Source organism: Schistocerca nitens, chromosome 2 (assembly GCF_023898315.1).
Source record: "Schistocerca nitens isolate TAMUIC-IGC-003100 chromosome 2, iqSchNite1.1, whole genome shotgun sequence".
Classification (NCBI taxonomy): domain Eukaryota; kingdom Metazoa; phylum Arthropoda; class Insecta; order Orthoptera; family Acrididae; genus Schistocerca; species Schistocerca nitens.
In genome coordinates this window covers 729091975-729114421 of record NC_064615.1, presented here as the reverse complement: position 1 = coordinate 729114421, position 22447 = coordinate 729091975, and the positions used below count along the sequence as shown (strand labels likewise).

Sequence of the window (22447 nt, the reverse complement as noted above, 5' to 3'; positions counted from 1 at the left end):
CAGTTAATCACTGATGAACAAAATAACATTAAAACTCAGGTAGAAATACATTTATCACAATCTATATGGCTGGATGATTTATTAGACGACTGCTTGTGTCTGTATATGTGTGGATGGATATGTGTGTGTGTGTGTGAGTGTATACCCGTCCTTTTTTCCCCCTAAGGTAAGTCTTTCCGCTCCCGGGATTGGAATGACTCCTTACCCTCTCCCTTAAAACCCACATCGTTTCGTCTTTCCCTCTCCTTCCCTCTTTCCTGATGAGGCAACAGTTTGTTGCGAAAGCATGAATTTTGTGTGTATGTTTGTGTTTGTTTGTGTGTCTGTCGACCTGCCAGCACTTTCATTTAGTAAGTCACATCATCTTTGTTTTATATATATACACACACACACACACACACACAGGGTGTTTCAAAAATGACCGGTATATTTGAAACGGCAATAAAAACTAAACGAGCAGCGATAGAAATACACCGTTTGTTGCAATATGCTTGGGACAACAGTACATTTTCAGGCAGACAAACTTTCGAAATTACAGTAGTTACAATTTTCAACAACAGATGGCACTGCGGTCTGGGAAACTCTATAGTATGATATTTTCCACATATCCACCATGCGTAGCAATAATATGGCGTAGTCTCTGAATGAAATTACCCGAAACCTTTGACAACGTGTCTGGCGGAATGGCTTCACATGCAGATGAGATGTACTGCTTCAGCTGTTCAATTGTTTCTGGATTCTGGCGGTACACCTGGTCTTTCAAGTGTCCCCACAGAAAGAAGTCACAGGGGTTCATGTCTGGCGAATAGGGAGGCCAATCCACGCTGCCTCCTGTATGTTTCGGATAGCCCAAAGCAATCACACAATCATCGAAATATTCATTCAGGAAATTAAAGACGTCGGCCGTGCGATGTGGCCGGGCACCATCTTGCATAAACCACGAGGTGTTCGCCGTGTCGTCTAAGGCAGTTTGTACCGCCACAAATTCACGAAGAATGTCCAGATAGCGTGATGCAGTAATCATTTCGGATCTGAAAAATGGGCCAATGATTCCTTTGGAAGAAATGGCGGCCCAGACCAGTACTTTTTGAGGATGCAGGGACGATGGGACTGCAACATGGGGCTTTTCGGTTCCCCATATGCGCCAGTTCTGTTTATTGACGAAGCTGTCCAGGTAAAAATAAGCTTCGTCAGTAAACCAAATGCTGCCCACATGCATATCGCCGTCATCAGTCCTGTGCACTATATCGTTAGTGAATGTCTCTCGTGCAGCAATGGTAGCGGCGCTGAGGGGTTGCCGCGTTTGAATTTTGTATGGATAGAGGTGTAAACTCTGGCGCATGAGACGATACGTGGACGTTGGCGTCATTTGGACCGCAGCTGCAACATGGCGAACGGAAACCCGAGGCCGCTGTTGGATCACCTGCTGCACTAGCTGCGCGTTGCCCTCTGTGGTTGCCGTACGCGGTCGCCCTACCTTTCCAGCATGTTCATCCGTCACGTTCCCAGTCCGTTGAAATTTGTCAAACAGATCCTTTATTGTATCGCTTTTCGGTCCTTTGGTTACATTAAACCTCCGTTGAAAACTTCGTCTTGTTGCAACAACACTGTGTTCTAGGCGGTGGAATTCCAACACCAGAAAAATCCTCTGTTCTAAGGAATAAACCATGTTGTCTACAGCACACTTGCACGTTGTGAACAGCACACGCTTACAGCAGCAAGACGACGTACAGAATGGCGCACCCACAGACTGCATTGTCTTCTATATCTTTCACATCACTTGCAGCGCCATCTGTTGTTGAAAATTGTAACTACTGTAATTTCGAAAGTTTGTCCGCCTGAAAATGTACTGTTGTCCCAAGCATATTGCAACAAACGGTGTATTTCTATTGCTGCTCGTTTAGTTTTTATCGCCGTTTCATTCAAATATACCGGTCATTTTTGAAACACCCTGTATGTGAAACATTCCACGTGGAAAAAATATATCTAAAAACAAAGATGATGTGACTTACCGAACGAAAGCGCTGGCAGGTCGATAGACACATAAACAAACACAAACATACACACAAAATTCAAGCTTTCGCAACAAACTGTTGCCTCATCAGGAAAGAGGGGAAGGAGAATGAAAGACAAAAGGACGTGGGTTTTAAGGGAGAGGGTAAGGAGTCATTCCAATCCCGGGAGCAGAAAGACTTACCTTAGGGGGAAAAAAGGACAGGTATACACTCGCACACACACACATATCCATCCACACATATACAGACACAAGCAGACATATATATATATATATATATATATATATATATATATATATATATATATATATATATATATACCAAAGATGAAAACAGCCAAATAATTTCTTTCTCTTAGGTGTAACATGTAACAAAGATTGCACTACCAACAACAGCAATGGCAAAATTACACAAATAACAGTCTTATTTCACACAATGGGAAAACTATTGCATACATAATTTCTAAAGGTTTGGAAAATAAAATAGAACAGGTTGTGGAGGTAGACTGATTTAGAAAAGGTGCATTTTCACCCCTCGGGGCGCGGTGACTCGCCTGCAGCAATGTGCCACATTTATTCCTAGAAGAGCTGAGCAACTACTGATGTTTGAGACATTCTATTACTCTTATTAAAAACAATGCCTGTGGTTTTGAGAGTTAATAAATCTGTTGAAGTTCCATCTTGATTTGATTGAATGGAAGTTCAAGTGCGGGATACTCTCATATAATCATACATCATGTCAAGATGTTTGTCTTTAATGCAGTGGTAAAATGTTTTCGACCAAGTCTATTGGATGAGACTCCAGAAAAAGTAAAGTAAACTGGAGTAGACAGGTGACCAATTCACAACATACTCTTGGAGCAAAACTCAAAATTATGTCTGAAGGTTGGAGACATCATCAGTTTTAAAAGTGGAAGTGAGGAAACAGTTGATCCTTGCATTCTGAAGTATTCACTATGTATGGAAAGAATGTGATGACAGACTCATTGGAGACTGTATGGTAGGAAGGCAAATTATTATTAACATGAAATATGCAGATGCACGAAGTGATAGATGGGGTATATGACATTTGGATAGAATATGTCATGGATATCGTAAATGGAAAAATAAAGGGCATGAGAAGACCTAACAAAGACATGGCCTTTAAAAGTAGTGGGATTTACTGATCTGGATGTTGAAAAACTCGCTCGACGCACATCAGCTGTAGCTTACATAGTTTTTGTAGGCCAATTTGAGGTAGTTTCCCTACTTGGTAGACCACAAGTGTCCCATATCAAACTGTTCATCTCTACTTGCTGCCTCAATATTTACCTCAAATTGTCCTACAAAAACTACACAAGCTATAGTGCATGCGCGTCAAGTAAGTTTTTCAATATTCTCGCGCTCTGTTTGCACAAACCATTAGTTCTAGAAAAAAAATTGAACAGGACATTTTTTGTAGGAAATTTAATACAGTTTAATTTTGTACTGCAACACATTTTCACTGGAGGGTGTGATTTTCAAGTTATTCAAGAAAAATGTACAAAAGTAATATTAAATGTGTTCTATCTCGGAAACCATTCAGAATAGGGTGCATGTTCATATGAAGTTTTTTATTCAGAATCACTAATACTATCATGCCTCAAAGCATCTACCTTTCCTTCTGACTCACCCTGTATCTGAAATGTATAAATGTTTATTACTGGAGAGGTCAGAAGTGCACTGAGTGTGATAAAAAAATTAAATCATGAACACACTGATATTAAAAGATAAGCTGAGTACATTAAAAGATGTTACACTGACAGTTACTTTCAGTTATCAAAAACTGGTTTGAAAACATCAAAAGCAGTAATAATAATAATTAATACGATTTTATCACACCAGTCAACTGAGAAAATCACCTAATTTATGATACTAGTCTCAGGAAACAAGGACTTGAGACAACATACAGCACTTCTTATTAAATAAAACAGTAAAGCAGTGAAAAACTGCTTTTAATAAACATTTTAAATACAAGAATGCACTTGTACAATCCGAGAAAACATGCAGCATTTTTTATTAAATAAAACAATAAACTACTGAAAAACTGTGAATATCTTCTAGAGGGGGGCAGCTGCCCCCCCCCCCCCTCCCTGCCCCCAGCTGGGTACACCCATGCTGGCACATCACTCCAACACATTAACCAGTCCATATACTCTAGTTTGGATGCTCCCTCCATCAGTGTAGAACAGGGGTAATCAATCTCTTTTACCTACCAGTCAATTTTGTGTCTTTGTTACGAGTAAAATTTCCTAATTTCCACAATAATGATCACTTATAAAGTAGGGAAATATCTTTACTTTATAAAATTTGTAAAGCAGAGCTACAGCAAGTTAAAGCATATAATAATAGTTACTTACAAAATTCTTTATGTCAAAATTTTATGAAAACATGATGAAAATGTTTTTAAAACCCTTATCGCCTATCGCCCAACATGACACAGCTCGAATGCCCGCTACTGGGCAGTAGGGACCAGGTTGATTGCCACTGGTGTAGAACAATCAAAGTTGTCAGTGTACAGCCACCATCATTTGTCACTTCTAGGTCATATGATTGAGGCAGATCCACTGGTCTAGAGTATATTTGCTCTCAATGCATATTCTGGTTCTGAATTTTCAGAGTATCATACAGTACACCCTCTCAGCTCATCTGTACCAGTTGCTATCACTGAAATGCTTCATAACCACTGTGCCACCATTTGAAAATGGTTTGGAGAAAGCAATGGACTTACAGAGCCACATTGTCTTCCTGACAGCAAATCAAAGATTTTGCAAAGCCACCAAATTCCACTGTGCATTAACGATGAGGTTAAAATTGAGCTTAGTCGACTTGAACAGCAATAAGTTATGTTCCCCAATTCCTACAGTCAGTGGGCTTCACTGCTAGTGGCGGTCAGCATACATGGCAGCTCTCTTCTGTTGTACGGAAACTTTAAGCCAACCCTAATGCTCAGGCAGACATAGATCCTTATCCCTTGCCTTCTTTGGATGACCCTTTTACTATACTTCCAGGTGGTAAACTGTTCTCCAAAATCAACCTAGATGAGGTGTATCTTGAGATTCCTATTGACAAAGACTCGAAGATTACACCATTTGGACTGCATCAATAAAACAGGTTTCATTTTGACGTCACTAGTGCTGCTGCCATCTTCCAGAGGTTCTTCAACAGACTATTGTCAGCCTTCCATATTGTGTAAATTGCCTTGATGGAGGTAGACCTAGCACAAACTGGTAATGTAGTTGTAAATTGTCATAACTGTGTTGGGAAAGAACAGAGCTCCAAGCACAAATAGCAAGCACTGAAGCTCAAATCGTTATAGATGCAGAAAGGTGGCTAAAACCAGAAATAAGTTGAGCCAAATTTTTTACAAAAGACCTAACCATGTTCAGGAAGGATAGATTAAATACAGTTGGTGGTGGTGTTTATTGCTGTCAAAAGCAGTTTCCCTAGAAGTGAAAGTGAAGTAGATAGTTTCTATGAGTTAGTATGGGTAGAAGATATACTTGACAACTGTAATAAATTAATAATTGATTCATTTTACTAACCCACTGAAACAGATGATACAGTTGCTGAACAGTTCAAGGAAAGCTTGAGTCTTATTTAAATAGGTACACCACTTATACAATTGTTGGTTGTGGTGACTACAATCTACTATCCGTATATTGGTAAAAATACATGTTTATAGTTACCAGTAGGCACAAAACACTGTCTCAATGTACTGAATGTTTTCTCAGAAAATTGTTTTGAACAATTAGCTCAGCAGACCACTCAACATATAATGGTTACGAAACCATTTTTATCCTGTTAGCAACAAATAATCCTGAGCAAATAGGGAGCATCATGATGGATACAGAGATTAGTGACCATAAGACTGTTGTAGTGAGACTGAATATGAAACATCCAAACCTACCAAAAATAAATAAAAAAGCAGATAAAAATTAGCTTGGCTTTTTTCTAAGAGACAGTCTACTCCTTCTGATCTGACTATGGAAGCATAGACCAAATGTGGTTTGAATTCAAAGAAATAGTATTGATGGCAACTGACAGATACCCCCTTTGTCTGAAAAGTTCCACGACAGTTTTTTTTTTAAAAAACAGAAAATTGCAATTACCAAGTAATGATTCTATCTCGTATCGAAGTAGTCCCCTTGGCTATCTATAAACAGTTATGAAAGTTTCTGGAGGTCTTGGAAACAAGCATGGAAATTTTCAGCTTTGAAGCTTGTAAGCTCATTTGACATGCCTGTTGGATGTCTGTGATAACTTGATGAAACTTTTCTTTCAGCCACCTTTTCACTCACGGAAACAAGAAAAAATCACAAGGTAAAAGATATGGCAAGTATGATGTATGTGGGATGGCAACAACAGAATGTCTGACCAGATACTCAATAACGGATAAAGCACTATGTGGTTTTGCATTGTCATGCAGTAAGAACCAGTTCTGAGAATGCTGCAAATCAGAAAGGTTATGTCGAATTGCCTATCACAAGCATTTCAAGACTTCGATGTAAAGAGTCAGGTTCACTGTTTGACATGCAGGAACATACTCATGATGAACTATCCTTTACTATAAAATAATATGGTCAACATTGTCTTTGTTCTCGATGATTGTTATTTGACTTTTTATGAGGCTGGTGATCCAGGACTCGGCGATTCAGAACTTTGATGCCTCATGTGAGGGTCGTACTTGTAGCACCATCTTTCACCTCTAGCAATAATCTTTGACAGAAAATTGGCATCATGTTTGGCTCTATCCAGTTGCTCAACAGAAATTCTTCATCTTTCCTCATTCCATTCATCTGTTAGTGTGTGAGGGACAAGTTTTACATTAAAGTTTCCATTTCCCTAAATGGTCACATAAAATCTGATGACATGCATCATGAGTAAAATTAAGTTCTTCTGATATCACATGCACAGGCACATGACTGTCTTCTTGCAATAACTGTCTTACATGCTCCAAGTCTGCATCAGTATGTGCTGAAGAAGGGCGACCAGCTCTGGGATCGTCTTGCATTGAATGTCTGCCTTCACGAAACCTGTTGTGCCACTTGAAAACATTACTCCTTGAAAGTGCCTGGCCTGCATATGCATACTTAATCATTGTCCATGTTTCACTAGGGGTTTTCTTCAGCTTAACACAAAACTTAATGTTCATTCTTTGTTCATAATCAGCATCCATTGTTTCACCGTAACTAATGTTCCAAGGACCTAAACAGTGTGTTGCCAAGCACAGCTCTGCTGCCCAGTGAGTTTGCACAAAAACACAGCTGAGGTCATTTCAAGGATCCACACATAACAGGTAACATGAAAACATTTGTTCCTTTTTACTATTGCAAATTCAGAAATTAAAAAAAAAAAAAAAAACTGCCCTGGAGCTTTTCTAACAAAGGGAGTACATACCACATAAATTAATAAGTGATGGCACTGGACCCCCATGACACACAAAATGGGTCAGAACAATGTTGCAGAAGGAATTACCCAAATTTAAAAGAACACAAACTCTCCAAGATTGGCAAAGTTTTACAGAACTAAAAATTTAGCATGAACTTCATTGCAAGATGCTTTTATGTTTCCATAACAAAACTCTGTCTTGAAGTCTGGAAGAAAACCCAAAGAGATTCTGGTCATATGTAAAGTATACCAGCAGCAAGAAGCAGTCAATAACTTCACTGTGTGATAAAAATGGTGATGTCACTGTTGACAGTGCCACAAAAGCAGAGTTACTAAACACTGTTTTCAGAAACTCTTCACCAAATATGACGAAGTAAATATTTCATAATTTGAACCTAGAACAATTGCCTGCATGAGAAACTTACAAGTAGTCATTCTTGGTGTAGCTAAGCAGATTAAATCACTTAATAAGGGCAAGGCCTCCAGTCTGGACTGTATGCCAGTCAGGCTCCTTTCAGAGTATGCGGATACAATAGCTACATTAGGAGTTATCTATCCCTTAGTCTTGCTTCTGTTATGTTTCCTTTGGAGTAAATCGTGACCCAAAGCACTGCAGTAATATTTTTATGAAAGAGTTAAGTTTTCCACTTAGAGAGTCTGCTTTTCAAATCTTTTCTGAGCATTCTCTCCATAATTTCTCTACAAAAACAATAAGTCACCGCTAATGATTACAGTGATCAGTATATTTTACTGGTAACACACGACCACCATGGCCAGATAATCCACTGAAAGCTGATTTTATATTTAAAGGACTAAAAATTGTTAGGTTTAAAAACAAACTGCCAATGGCTGCTGCACTATGTGCTTCTATACTCATAAGGAAGTTTGCTAAAGTGCATAGTAAACAGGTGGGGGCCAACAACTGCCAGTGTCTTTGATCAGTAGTTTTGTGACAGAAAATCAACATTAAAGTCCCCACAAAGATTTGCATAACCTTCCTAAACCTGTTACTAACAGCTTTGTGAGCTTCGGATATTTCCTGCTGGTAGCCCATAAACTGTCACTACTGCAAGCTCATGTGATTCCTGATCCACTAACATGCCAAACATTCAACGAGCTGTTCAACACAACATTAATTAATCTAAAGGGACCAGGATTTAATTTCATTTTTTGCATAAATTGGCACACAGCCTTTCTTGTTACTGGTTCTACAGTAGTGAGACTTTAGCTTGAATCCATGAAAATCGTTATGTTGAATTTTAGTAATTTCCATTTGATGTTCAGATTTGCACAACACATTTGCACACATTTCATCAAGCCATCTATGAATATGAGATGGTTGGTTGGCTGGTGAGTGGGAGAGAGGGGTAAGGGATCAAATAGTGATGCCATCAGTCAGTCGATCCAAGATCGTGGATATGAGATGTTCATCCATTTTATTAATGAAGCTTCAGATATTTTTATGGAAGATATTACATGTGTTTTCTTCATGATTTTCAAACTAGAATGAGAAGCATTCATCATACAGAATACCATCAGATCAGAAAATTAGGAGTTTCATGACAAGTGCAATTGTTTGAAACAGCCAGAACAGCAGCTTGGAAGAAATGACAAAATTTGATCAACAAACACCATACAAGGATGCATGCAGAAATTCAAACAAAGCAAATCTGGTTAAACAAGATGGAAAAAAATTGTGCCTAAAACTGGAAGTTCTTTTACTAAGTGACAGTCATAGTAGATAGTCCACAAAGTTTCTGAATAATATTCTAGAAAAGAATTAAATCATAACTAAAATAAGGGAAAGGTAACCACTCACCCACAGTGGATCAATGCATGGAGCCCAGAAACACATAACAGAAGACAGGAGTCACACTAGCTTTTGAGTCCTAAGGGAAAGGGCATTTGGGTGTCTGTGTTGTTATCTTTGAGAATGTGTACTTTTGCTAGAAACAGAGCCAGTGCTCAAAAGATAGTGAGAAAGCTGTTTTCTAGTATGTGTTTCTGTGCTCCATACATCAATCTGTTATAGGTGAGTGGCTGCCTTCCCTACATCCAGAAATTTCTATCATTATTCCAACATAATGTCACTGCACATTATTTCAAAAGTAACACAAAATGTTAATGAAAAAAAAATATAGCAGTAAAAATTAACAGCCTTATTGTGATTGCCAGAACAAATGACAGCTACAATGAAGAAAAATCACACTTATTTTGAAAAGCTGTTTATGAAATAACACACCATACAGTTCTGACAAAATTAATGTTGTGTACAATCGCAAAATTACCAAACAATCAGTTTAATAAGTCACGGATGCAAAATACTAACGCGTATTCTCTACAGACGAATGGAAAAACTGGTAGAAGCTGACCTCAGGGAAGATCAGTTTGGATTCCGTAGAAATGTTGGAACACGTGAGGCAATACTGACCCTACGACTTATCTTAGAAGCTAGATTAAGGAAAGGCAACCTACGTTTCTAGCATTTGTAGACTTAGAGAAAGCTTTTGACAATGTTGACTGGAATACTCTCTTTCAAATTCTGAAGGTGGCAGGGGTAAAATACAGGGAGCGAAAGGCTATTTACAATTTGTACAGAAACCAGATGGCAGTTATAAGAGTCGAGGGGCACTAGAGGGAAGCAGTGGTTGGGAAGGGAGTGAGACAGGGTTGTAGCCTATCCCCGATGTTATTCAATCTGTATATTGAGCAAGCAGTGAAGGAAACAAAAGAAAAATTTGGAGTAGGTATTAAAATCCATGGAGAAGAAATAAAAACTTTGAGGTTTGCCGATGACATTGTAATTCTGTCAGAGACAGCAAAGGACTTGGAAGAGCAGTTGAAAGGAATGGACAGTGTCTTGAAAGGAGGGTATAAGATGAACATCAACAAAAGCAAAACGAGGATAATGGAATGTAGTCGAATTAAGTTGGGTGATGCTGAGGGAATTAGATTAGGAAATGAGACACTTAAAGCAGTAAAGGAGTTTTGCTATTTGGGGAGAAAAATAGCTGATGATGGTCGAAGTAGAGAGGATATCAAATGTAGACTGGCAATGGCAAGGAAAGCATTTCTGAAGAAGAGAAATTTGTTAACATTGAGTATTGATTTAAGTGTCAGGAAGTCGTTTCTGAAAGTATTTGTATGGAGCGTAGCCATGTATGGAAGTGAAACATGGACGATAACTAGTTTGGACAAGAAGAGAATAGAAGCTTTCGAAATGTGGTGCTACAGAAGAATGCTGAAGATTAGATGGGTAGATCATATAACTAATGTGGAGGTATTGAATAGGATTGGGGAGAAGAGAAGTTTGTGGCACAACTTAACTAGAAGAAGGGATCGGTTGGTAGGACATGTTCTGAGGCATCAAGGGATCACCAATTTAGTATTGGAGGGCAGCATGGAGGGTAAAAATCATAGAGGGAGACCAAGAGATGAATACACTAAACAGATTCAGAAGAATGTAGGTTGCAGTAGGTACTGGGAGATGAAGAAGCTTGCACAGGGTAGAGTAGCATGGAGAGCTGCATCAAACCAGTCTCAGAACTGAAGACCACAACAACAACACAATCCCGTACAGATATGACATTCCAGCCAAAAACAGATACATTTATAGATTAAATAGCTAAATAATGATAGCAGCAGATGGGCAGAATCTCCTACAGTAATGGACATAAACACCTTTCTCAGTGGAAATGATTTTAAAAGGCATTGACTGAAACTGGTGTCGAAAGAAAAAACAGCTTTGTGTACAGATTGAAAGCAGAGCTGGTAAGTGAGACAGAAAAAAATCATCATTAAGAGTAAAACATATCTACAGAAACCAAAATAGTTACTCAAAATTTATCTGGAAATAATTAGTTGAATGAGATCTCCGGAGTAGTAATGACAAAATCAAATCAAAATCCAAAATCTGCTCCAGAAGAAGAACTAATACCACTGCAAATTAATCCAAAAAGAAAAACCAGTGATGAAGACAGCAACATATACTAGACCTAATGAGACTGAGCTGAGCTGTAATACCTCCACAACAGAAATGAAAAAAATAAACAAAAATCCAAAATCCATTGCAGAAGAAGAGGAACTGGAACTAAGCCCAATTAAGTGAATGAGCAGCACCAGGCAACAGTTGTACAAAAGAAAAAAAGAAAAACCAAATGGAATAATGCCTACGAGAACTTCAGTAAGGAAAAAGATAACATGTCAACATCTGGCTGGTGATATTTTTTATGATACAGTCAAAGAAGTAAAAAACCTGGAAGTTACTATTAGTGGCAAGAAATAAAAACATGATAATCAAATAGGGAATGAGAATTGTATCATAAAGAAAAAGAAATTAAGCTTAGAATTCAGTATCAAAATGTGTAATACATGGGCAACAAAAAATTAGAAGCAGAAGACTTACAAATGAAACACGACCAGACATAGTGTGTAAGTGAACATGGATTAAAAGACAAATGAAATATGAATTTTTACCATAAAATTTTATATTCTTGTAAACTATTTCTGCAGATCAGAATTTAAAAGTGGAGGAGCAGCAATATTTGTTAAAACAGGCTGAGAATTATGATAACATTATGAATGATACATACAAAAATGTACCCAAAAGTGAAGAAAAAGACTTTGAAATTACAGGTATTCTTACAGTGATTTAAGAGTATTCAGTTTGTAAATGTCACCAAGTGGTAAAATAAATACTTTGCTCATAAATACCAAATTTTCAGAAAAACAAACAAACTGAAAGACTATGTAATATATGGTGATTTTATACTGGTATGGGAACAGAGACACAAAGAAAGCAAAAATTTGAGGAGCTGCTAATACTATATGAAAGCTACTGTACTGGAACCAAAATGAGTGACTTTGGAAACTGAGTCTGTTATTGGTAATATTATACTAACATAGTTAGCAACACATATACAACAAAGGTTCTACAAACAAGACTTTCTTATCACTTTGGGCAGCTATGTGAAGTGTATGGAAGCCTGAACTCAAAACAGAAAATAAAAATGAAGAAATCAATGAAACACCAACATATTTAAAGTTATGTTGAGAAAAGAACAGTGGCCATACACTCTTCAAGCCCAGTGAACAAATGAAAAATGCAATGCTTTTCAAGAAACATTAATATACTGCTTTAACAAAGCATTTCCAAATACCAAGATGAAAAGAAAAATTCTTCAAAGCAAGCAGTGGATCATGAAAGAAATAATAGAACTGAAGGCTACCTAAAGAGTAATAAAACAGAGGTGAAGTACTGAAACCTATAAAAAGCACCAGAAGTAGTACAGACAATTGATAAGATAAGCAAATGGCAAATCGATTAATGAAATTATTTCAAAATCATCAATAAAATGACAACAGCATGAGATATAATTAGCTCTGGGAGGGGCAACAAAAAATATGCACAGAAAATAAATGAAACAGAAGAAGTATGAAAGTGAGTAACAAAATCGAGACAGGTAAAACAGAAATTGCCAACATCCTGAAGAATCACTACATAGATACAGTAGAAAACCTAAAACATGGATGTAATAACCAAGGAAATCACCAGACCACAGTAACAGACCTTCTGCCCTATCCTCACCTAATCCTATCCTGCTTTATTTTTGTTTTATTTGTATTTGTTTCCTTTATATTATTTCTGTAATTTATCCGACATGTCCAATACTATTGTAGCAAGTGGTCTATGTTCCTGAAATCATCATCTGAGGAGGAAGTGAGAAGAGTTATAAAAAAGCTACAGGCAATGAAGTCTGCTGGACATGATGAAATGTGAAACTACCGAATCAAGCAGGTGGCAGCATAAATAATTACACCACTACTGGATATTGTCAACTGACCATTCCAAGAAGGAGTGTTTCCTGATAAACTTTAATTAATTAAAGTAGTGCCTGTGCATAAATTACAATTACCTTTAGTATCAGACTTCTCAAAAAATAAACAAATAAATAAATAGAATAGAAATGCCCATAGTCAACAGAGCAACTGATTACCTGAAAAAGCACAATGTAATACCTCCAGCAGAGCCTGGATAGCAGAAAGGGAAATCAACAGAAACAGCAACTGAATCATTAGCAGAATTTATTGTAAAGGCCTTGGATAACAGGATGGTAGTGTCTGGAGTTTCTTGAATTATTCAAGGTGTTCCAGCCTGAGATGATGGAGTTGGCCAACTGTGCATGAGGTGTGCTTGCTTGTATATATGAATGGTATGTGTTTCTCTTTTGCTAATGAAGGTTGTGACTGGAAACTAAGTAATGTTTTTTAATTGTGCCTGCCTGCAACTTAATGTGTCTTCTTTACAGTAAGCAGCAATCTGTCTTTTCCTACATTGTTCACATAGACTACAGATTTTTCAGAAAATGGCTAGATATTCTAGTATCAAGTTACCACATGCACCGCCAAGAGAATTACAAAACTTCAAAACTAAGGTGGTCCCTGCAACCTTAAAAATATTTCTAACAGAAGAAGAATATAGTGTGGCTGAGAATATGAGTAGGCAGTGTGCAAAAGTCCACGCTGTTAGCGACAAAATTTATGTACCATGTTAAGGGAAACTGACCTTAAGAATTAGAGTTAGAAAGTAACATAGAATTAGAACCACTCATTTATTATCAAAGATAATATTATGACACAAAACTGTATTTTTTTTAAACCCTGGTGCTGTAAATCATTATGAATTGCACATCATTGTGTGTTATGTAACATTACTTATATACTGTGCAACTTGTTACATGTACTCACTTTGTCTGCTTTTATATGTATATGCATAATGACATGTCCTTTGTTACAAGTACATAGCTGTATGAAAGGTAATTTACTTGATGAATAAAAATCACAATCACATCCTCAACAGAATGCTGACTGATGCCTGCACCCACTACTATTATTGCACACTCTTTTCCACGCTCATTCTCTGAAGAGCCTAAATCATAGATGACATCTCTTATTACATTTCTACACACTTTTTGTGATCCTTGCTCTGCTATTGATGGAAGCCGTATGGTACACCAAGATCCCACATACCTGGAAGTTTTAGGCACTGTTTGGTATGAGGGCATATTCTTTTAAAAGTAATTCTACAACCAGCCTCTGTGGTGAGGCATGTGAGCATTCAGTTTACATCTTGCACCAAGCAAGGTGGTGCAGTAGATAGCACACTGGACTCTCATTTGGGAGGACGGTGGTTCAAACCTGCGTCCATCGATCCACATTTAGGTTTTCCGTAATTTCCCTAAATTGCTCCATGCAAGTGCCGACATGGTTCCTTTGAAAGGCCATGGCCAGTTTCCTTCTCCATCCTTGACATGATCCAAGCTTGTGCTCCATCTTTAATGACCTCGATGTCAGTGGGACATTCAACGCAATCTTCCTTCCTTCCTTAAATACTGCAGTAAATCTTGACTGCATGCCACGCAAACAGTGTACTGCTTGTTCCACAAGTGCCAAGCATTCCATATTGCTGCTGACCTTCCATGAGCAATGAGGTAGGTATTTATGATCCACACAAAAACTGACATCACTCACACATTCACTGAAACAAATGCACACTCATCTTCAAACGAAAGACATCACAGAACTATGTGCAGCAATTAGCAAAACTAGGAAGATGGAACAGGATAATGACAAAACTGAACCAACTGGAAAAAAATGGGATATTCTCCTCAATTAATTCATATACTTCAATACAACAAGTGATGCGTAACTGCAACAAGGTAGCACACTTGTGAAATAGGAGCACTGTAAGTAATAAAATCACAGCAAAATATAGGGATTTGCTGCATAGTGCAACTATTTTTAATATACAAATACAATATGCTGATTCAAACATTCTGAATATGTAAATGTAATATAGTACATTTATGGAAATAATTTCAGTTAACTTTTGATAATTTGAAATTTCTAGAGTATTTAGAACAGGCAAGAGTTGTATCTCTGCTAAAGAAAGATAATGCAGAGGACAGAAAATTACTGATCCATTTTCCTGCTGACACCATCTCAAAAATAATAGAATCAATTATGAAAGACAGATCAGTAAATTACTTGATTAAATACAACCTTTTAAGTGAATCACAATTTGGTTTCCAAAGTGGCAGAAGTAGGAATCAGCCATAGTAGAATTCACAAAAGTGGTACTTGAGCCGGCCGGGGTGGCTGAGTGGTTCTAGGCGCTACAGTGTGGAGCCGCACGACCACTACAGTCGCAGGTTCGAATCCTGCCTCGGGCATGGATGTGTGTGATATCCTTAGGTTAGTTAGGTTTAAGTAGTTCTAAGTTCTAGGGGACTGATTACCTTAGAAGTTAAGTCCCATAGTGCTCAGAGCCATTTGAACCATTTTTTTGGTACTTGATGCCATTGACAACAATGAGTGTATCACAGACATATCTGTAGATCTTTCTACGGCTATCAATGTCACTGACCATAAGATTCTACTAAATAAGCAAGAAATATTAGCAATAAGAGGGGTAGCTAATAACTGATTCCTATCATACCTAGCAGATAAGGTACAAAGAGTAGAGATAACACATACCTGAAAGACATCTAAACTTTTACTAAAACACTTACTAGAAGCAAAATACATTAAAATAGGAGTTCATCAAGTTGGATATTAGGACCAGCACTATTTCTAATATTCTCAATGACTTCCCCAGTAGTGTTAGTAATGGGGAACAAATTGTTTTCAGTGATGACAGCAGTGTTATAGTGACTGAGAAAACAAGAGAACTCGTTGCAGAGAAAGAAAATGAAACTATCAGGGAAGTTTATGATTGGTCCATAAGCAATAAAGTCACACTCAACATAAAAAAACAAATTGCCCTGTATTTCAGTTTGAAGAGGGAAAATGATGCTGTTATATTTATAGACGTTGTAACAAATGCAAAAGTTCTATGAATGAATATTTATTCTTAATTGAAATGGTGTGAATACAGAAAGACACTTGCAAACATATTGACATCAGCATGTTAACCCCTTTGCATCCTATCATCAGTGTGTCAACAACCAGTCTCTTTTCAGTTACATACTATTCATATGTACACTCATTTTTTAGGTATGACATTATTTTCTGGGGAACATATGCACAAAATATGAACCCAGTTTTCAAAATACAGAAAAGGACCACAATAATAGTAACAAAAAATAGTAGCCGAGCTCTTTATAAAGAACTGTTCAGGCACTGGGGATTTTAACTGCACAGTGTGAATACAGCTACCAATTAGTTTTACACATCAAAGACGACACTGATAATTACTGTGGAGACAGCAATATCCATGACTATGGAAGAAGATCTAAACTGGATTTACATTTCCCAAGAACAAATAAACATAAAACTCAAAACAGCATTTTCTATCAAGGAATAAAACTGTACAATAAATTACCAATGGAGATAAAAGAACTTGCAAAAACAAACTTAGTTAAAAAGCACCTCTTAACCCAAACGTTCAAGAGTTATTTAGACAACAAAGACTGTGGTTTGCTAAAATAATGTAATACAAATAATAATAACAATAATGAAACATCTAAATCTCCACCTGGCACATGCAAATCATATTTATTCTTCTTCTTTCTCCTTTTCTGAAAAAAACATTCTCCTAAATCTATGCAATGATTAACCCTAACACCAAATCCCCTTTCTGGGCTCAACACCTCATTCATTATAGAGGAATGCTGACTAAGTATTTCAGGCTAGCGAATGGGAAGTTACAGTGCATGACATGTTTCTGACATCAGCTGATGGTGTTGTAGTGTCATGAAACAAGGAGTGAGGTATGAATTAATAGTTCAGCAGTGGCCTTTCTCATTATTAAAAAACTTATACGTAAAACAGTGTTGTACACTAGAGGTAAATCGAATGAGGTAGCACTGTTTTAAACAGAGTGGCCTTGTATTAGGGAAGGTGGAGGCTCCAATCTTCACCCAGGCATCCTGATTTAAGTTTTCTGTTGTTAATCTGAATTATTTCAGGCACATGCTGAGATGGTTCCTACTATATGGCCAGGGCCAATGCCAAAACCAACAATACAGGCTCCGATGCTTTTGAAGTCTGTGTGTCATAGAGGACTTCATAAAGGACGAACAAAGTCAATCTGGTGTACTGTGTTGCCACATAACCACATACCAAGGGAAAATTAATCTTTAAGGAAAAGCTGGAGTGTTAATATGAACATTTAGGTCTCTCACACAAGCTGTATTCACACTAAACATTAATGCAGCTGGACACTGGAAGATTGAAAAACTAAATGCACAACTTACGTGTTGTGGAAATCAGCAATTTGCTTGAGGTTGCTGAAGAGGACATCTTTGTTATCCCGCACAACTCGTGGCACAGCAGGGTTGTCGAGTGGTTGCATGTATCGTTCCACTACTTGTCTTAGGTCTCGGCCAAATTCCTCTTCTGTCTCCACCAACTCTCGAACAACTGCCCTGAAAAGAAATGTAGAATTGTTTATATGAGTTGTTTGTACAAACCTTTCCTAGACTCTAAGAAATGCAAAAATCAAACTAAGATGAGTTATTCATGGACAATTTTATAAAACTGTTTTATTATTTTAGCATTATTAATGTGATTAAAATTTCCTTTTAATTACTTATCCTTCTAAAACAAATTCAACATCATTGTTGCACATTAATTGTATAACAAAAAAAAAAAAGAATATAACATCTGTTCATGCTCTTAGTTTACTTTTTTTGGTCATTATTCACACTATCAATTTAATTACCCAGTACAAATCTTGTGTACTTATATGGCAAATGGTAAAGTCAAAGAAATTACAAATTACCATGGCCGTGTATAGACAACTTGTCAAGTCAATCAGTGGAAGCAATAGAAGTTGAGGTATTGCCAGAAGATGAGAAAACACCATAAAGTAAAATGTGTAGCAAAAAAAGGATGTGAAAGAGTTTTTAATCTCAATCACAAAGAGGAGGAAACCATCATGATACAGGCAACTAAATGTTTAACAGAGTTCCACCAAAACATACAATCTATAAAAACATAGTTCAGCAACTAGAAGTAGACATGCAAACACTAGACAATTCAACTGTACTTCTTACTGAACACTTGTGTGAAAGGAATGAAATTTTGTATATAGCTTTAACCTCATATGAACTTGCTTGTTTCTGCACTAGACACTCCATGAAAGGTGAGGGTTCATGTATTTATGTGAAAAGTGGTTTCATTTGAAGTCAGAAATGACCTTATTACATTAAGTGTAGATAAATATTTTGAACTATTAGCTGCTGAAGTAAGAGAAAGTAAATAAGCAAAGCAGTTGTCAATCTGAAGATTGTTTTGAACACCAGTCAATCTGAAGATTGTTTTGAACACCACAGTGCTTTAGTAAACATGGTCCTGTTGGAGTGGTATGCTGTTGCCTTCCTCTGAGTTTTGGACTTCCTTACCTAGCCAGTTACAGGGAACCTACAATTGAATGTGGACTCCATACCATGGTGCAAGTTGGCATTTTTCACATCAACGAACATTGCCAAAGATGAAAGAAGTGATGAATGACATATAAAAATCCTAGGATTGACTGGGGATCAAACTCAAGGTCTTTGGATTTGTAGCCTGTCACTTCACCACTGAGATACAGGAGAACATAGCTCGTAGGCTAAAAAGTTAAGTGTAGTCTTTGTGTACCAATCCTCCAGACCTGATATGGACATTTTTTTGTCAAGTCTAAACCAGAGTTTAGATAAGGTATTGTGTTCAAAAACAATCATCTGTGGGGATTCAAATATCAATACAGTGAAGTCAGCAATGCCTACTTAAATATTCTGTACAATTATGGTGTGTCTTCACTTCTTAAGTTGTCCTAGTGGAGTAATCAGTCTTCAACACTGATAGACCATGTATCAACAAATATAGAGAGGAAAAAATGCTGTATGAAGGCTAAAAATCTAGACCTATCCGTTCATCTATCTCAGATATTAAAAGTAAATATTTGTGTAGAAAAGCCCCTAAATTAAATATTTGCAAAAGGGTCTTCTCATTGCAGGAATTAATTTAAAGAATCATTTGGCAAAACACTGCATTCTTTCAGAGATAAAAAAATCCTCTAAAACTCTTAGGCGTCTCAATTCCACCAAAAATAGGCTGACACATTCTTTTTGAAATTTTATAAAAACAGTTAAAGAATTTACAGAAAGTACTGCTAGCAGCTAAAACCTTACAAACCATAAAATACTACTGAAAGCAGAAAACGAAAGCAAAGCAGCCTGGAATATAATCAAACAACAGACATCATACAGTACATTGCATAAAAACACAAACATTCATAACTTAAAAACAAGGACAGTCAAATAATCCATCCAAAAGGAATGGCAAACATCCTGAATGTTTACTTTAACAACACCAGCCACTAAACTCAACTATCCAGAGAAAGAGAGAGACAGAGACAGAGAGAGAGAAGGCACAAGTTATATGCCTATTTAAACATTGACCAGTCTAGATGAAATACCAGTTTGTGTCCTTAAAGCATGTGTAAAAACGATAACACCCCCATTGACAAAAATGATCAATGAATCATCCAAATCTGGCTGTTCTCCTGGATATCTAATGTGAGCATACCTTAAAATGGTGATGCAAAAAATGTGGAAAACTACACACCAATCTCTTTACTGTTCACCACTTCCAAAATTATTGAAAAGCTAATGAAAAATAGATTACCAAAGTACTTAAATAAATTTAACCTTCTTTGCAATGAAACCAGGCCCAGAAGAGATACAGAATCTTCTACAGCACTGCTTACAAAAAACCATTCTTGAGGCACTGGACAAAGGTGATCACGTGAATGGAATTTTTTTAGATTTCACACCACTGACCACAAAATTTTATTGTATAAATTAGAGCTACTGGGAACAAAAGGTTAAAGTCATACCTAGAAAACTGGGTGCAGTGAGTTGAGATCTCACATACTTCAAAAGGATTTTTAGTGAATCAGACCCAAAATATATTACATAGCCATCCTAGAACTGGTTATTGAAAAACAAAGTAAGCCTAAATGTAAAGAAAACTAGCTATATGTAGTTCCGTTGGAATAACACACACTATAATGCTAGATTAACAATTAACACTGAGGGTATTAGAATGCGTAATGGACACCATCTTATTGAAATTGAATGTAGACTGCCATCTGAAATGGACAGAACATGTACAGGCTTTCAAAGAGACTATCTACAGCATGTTATGCTCTGCAAATTCCCTGCACCAATGTGCAATATTTCATGCCTCATAGTGACCCTGTTGTGATATAATCTCGTTTTGGGGAAAAGTTTTGTCACTGTACTGATTTATGCTAAAGCTAGAAATTCTGCTGTCCCATGGGAATGCATCTTCCAGATTATAATGTACCCAAGAAAAAGAAGTCTTCGTCAGTACACTACAAACAGTGCAATACATATCCATGAGACTAGATCCAGTCAGTAGTTACATACCTGATTGGGGGAGGGGGGGGGGGGTAAAAAAACCGAAATAGTGTGCCATAAGTATATAAAACTGTACAACAGGCTGCCACAGGAAATTATAGGAGTAAATGATCACCATACCTTTAGTCAAGGGCTAAAAACATATTTAGTAAGTAAAAGTTTTCAAACTGCAAATGATTACCATATTTAAAATAACTGTAGTTTTCCACTTACTATTCATTAATACTCTATGTTTTAAACATTACAGTATAAGCGTTAAGCGTTGCAGTATATGACATACTGTAATTATAAATATTGCAAAACTGATTATAAGAATTGTAAAAGCTGTAAGAATCTATGTATATTTATTTAATAAGGAATATTGTATCAACAATTGACAACATCCATGCAATTTGTATTGTTCCACGGATGAATAAAAATATCTTCTATCCTCTCTTTTTCTGATTGTTAACTATCCAACAATAAGATGCCGCAATTCAGGTCATGGCGTATTATAACTGTAACCTTCAAAATTCTGAAATAACAGTCGTTCTAATAAGGGCTTAAGTGTTAAGTGTCATCTTGAATGATACTGCAAATGCACGATTCCCTAACGGCATCTTCTATCCTTCAACAGGGAGTCTGTGAGAATTATAATGTCAATCGGCGAGGGTTGAAAATCCATCTCCAGCCAGTACTACGATCTTACTGTAGAACTGGGTACTTCAGTCGCTTACCGGTACCTCTTTTTGCGACTTGGTAAAAGAAATGGGATAAGAAGCGTCTCTGCACGTGCAGTGATGCCGACAGAGCACTGGAAGTATGGAAATCACTTTTTGTACTTTATGAGCAACATCTGCCGATGTGATGTCTGAAATATGGAGCGTTATAAATTGCTGTAATATAAATATCAATCGCACAAAAGCAATAAATCAAAAATAAAAATGACTGGCGTTGATGCTTCTGAAATACTGTTTGTGCTAGTGATCCAGGTAAGGAATTTGGCCATTGTTATCGAACTTTACAATTGAAGAATGCTCAGTCACACATGTAAGAAAGTTTCAATAGTAAGCATCGCGTTATCTTTCTGGTCCAAACGAATATTACCCAAATGATTTGGTTTCTTCTCGAAACTCATACCCTATGGAAAATGCTCTTTCTTCTATGAAGTGTCAGTGTATTTGCTAAATAAAGAAAAGACTTTTTTTCCTTCAAACGAGTCGTTAACTCATATTACCAGAAAATGACGAACTGCCAGTAGGTAGGTAATTGACCTTCATTTTTCTTTAATACTGAACACATTCCTTTCTGGATACTGGTAGTGGTATTAATAATTTCACATTGCGAACAATTATTAATAAGCATGAATTTTGTCAGGTACTCTTCAAATAGATCAAAAGAGACAACTGAAGCTATGGGATGTCTTCCCTGAAAAGGTTGTACGGTTACGCTATTTACACGTTTATTTCCGGCCCTGATAATCTAATTCATCTTTTTGTTTGGCGCTTATAATACTTGCATTGTACATACATAAAAGCTTTATAAGCAACTTTTTTGTACACCGTACAATACGAAGTCATTCAGTATTCCTAAGCTAGACAGTTAACATTGGGAA

The 22447-nt window shown here is 37.0% G+C and overlaps 1 protein-coding gene across 3 annotated transcripts in view; it reads right to left on the bottom strand.

Annotated features, from left to right (window-relative positions):
- Positions 1-17792, bottom strand: part of LOC126236930 (obscurin) — a 681004-nt gene extending 663212 nt beyond the window's left edge. For all 3 annotated transcript variants that reach the window (XM_049946608.1, XM_049946610.1, XM_049946611.1), the window contains exon 1: positions 17680-17792. In XM_049946608.1, coding sequence (XP_049802565.1) covers positions 17680-17777 — 98 coding nt within the window. In that variant the 5' untranslated portion in view covers positions 17778-17792. The remainder of the gene's footprint in view (positions 1-17679) is intronic.
- Positions 17793-22447: the final 4655 nt, after the last annotated feature.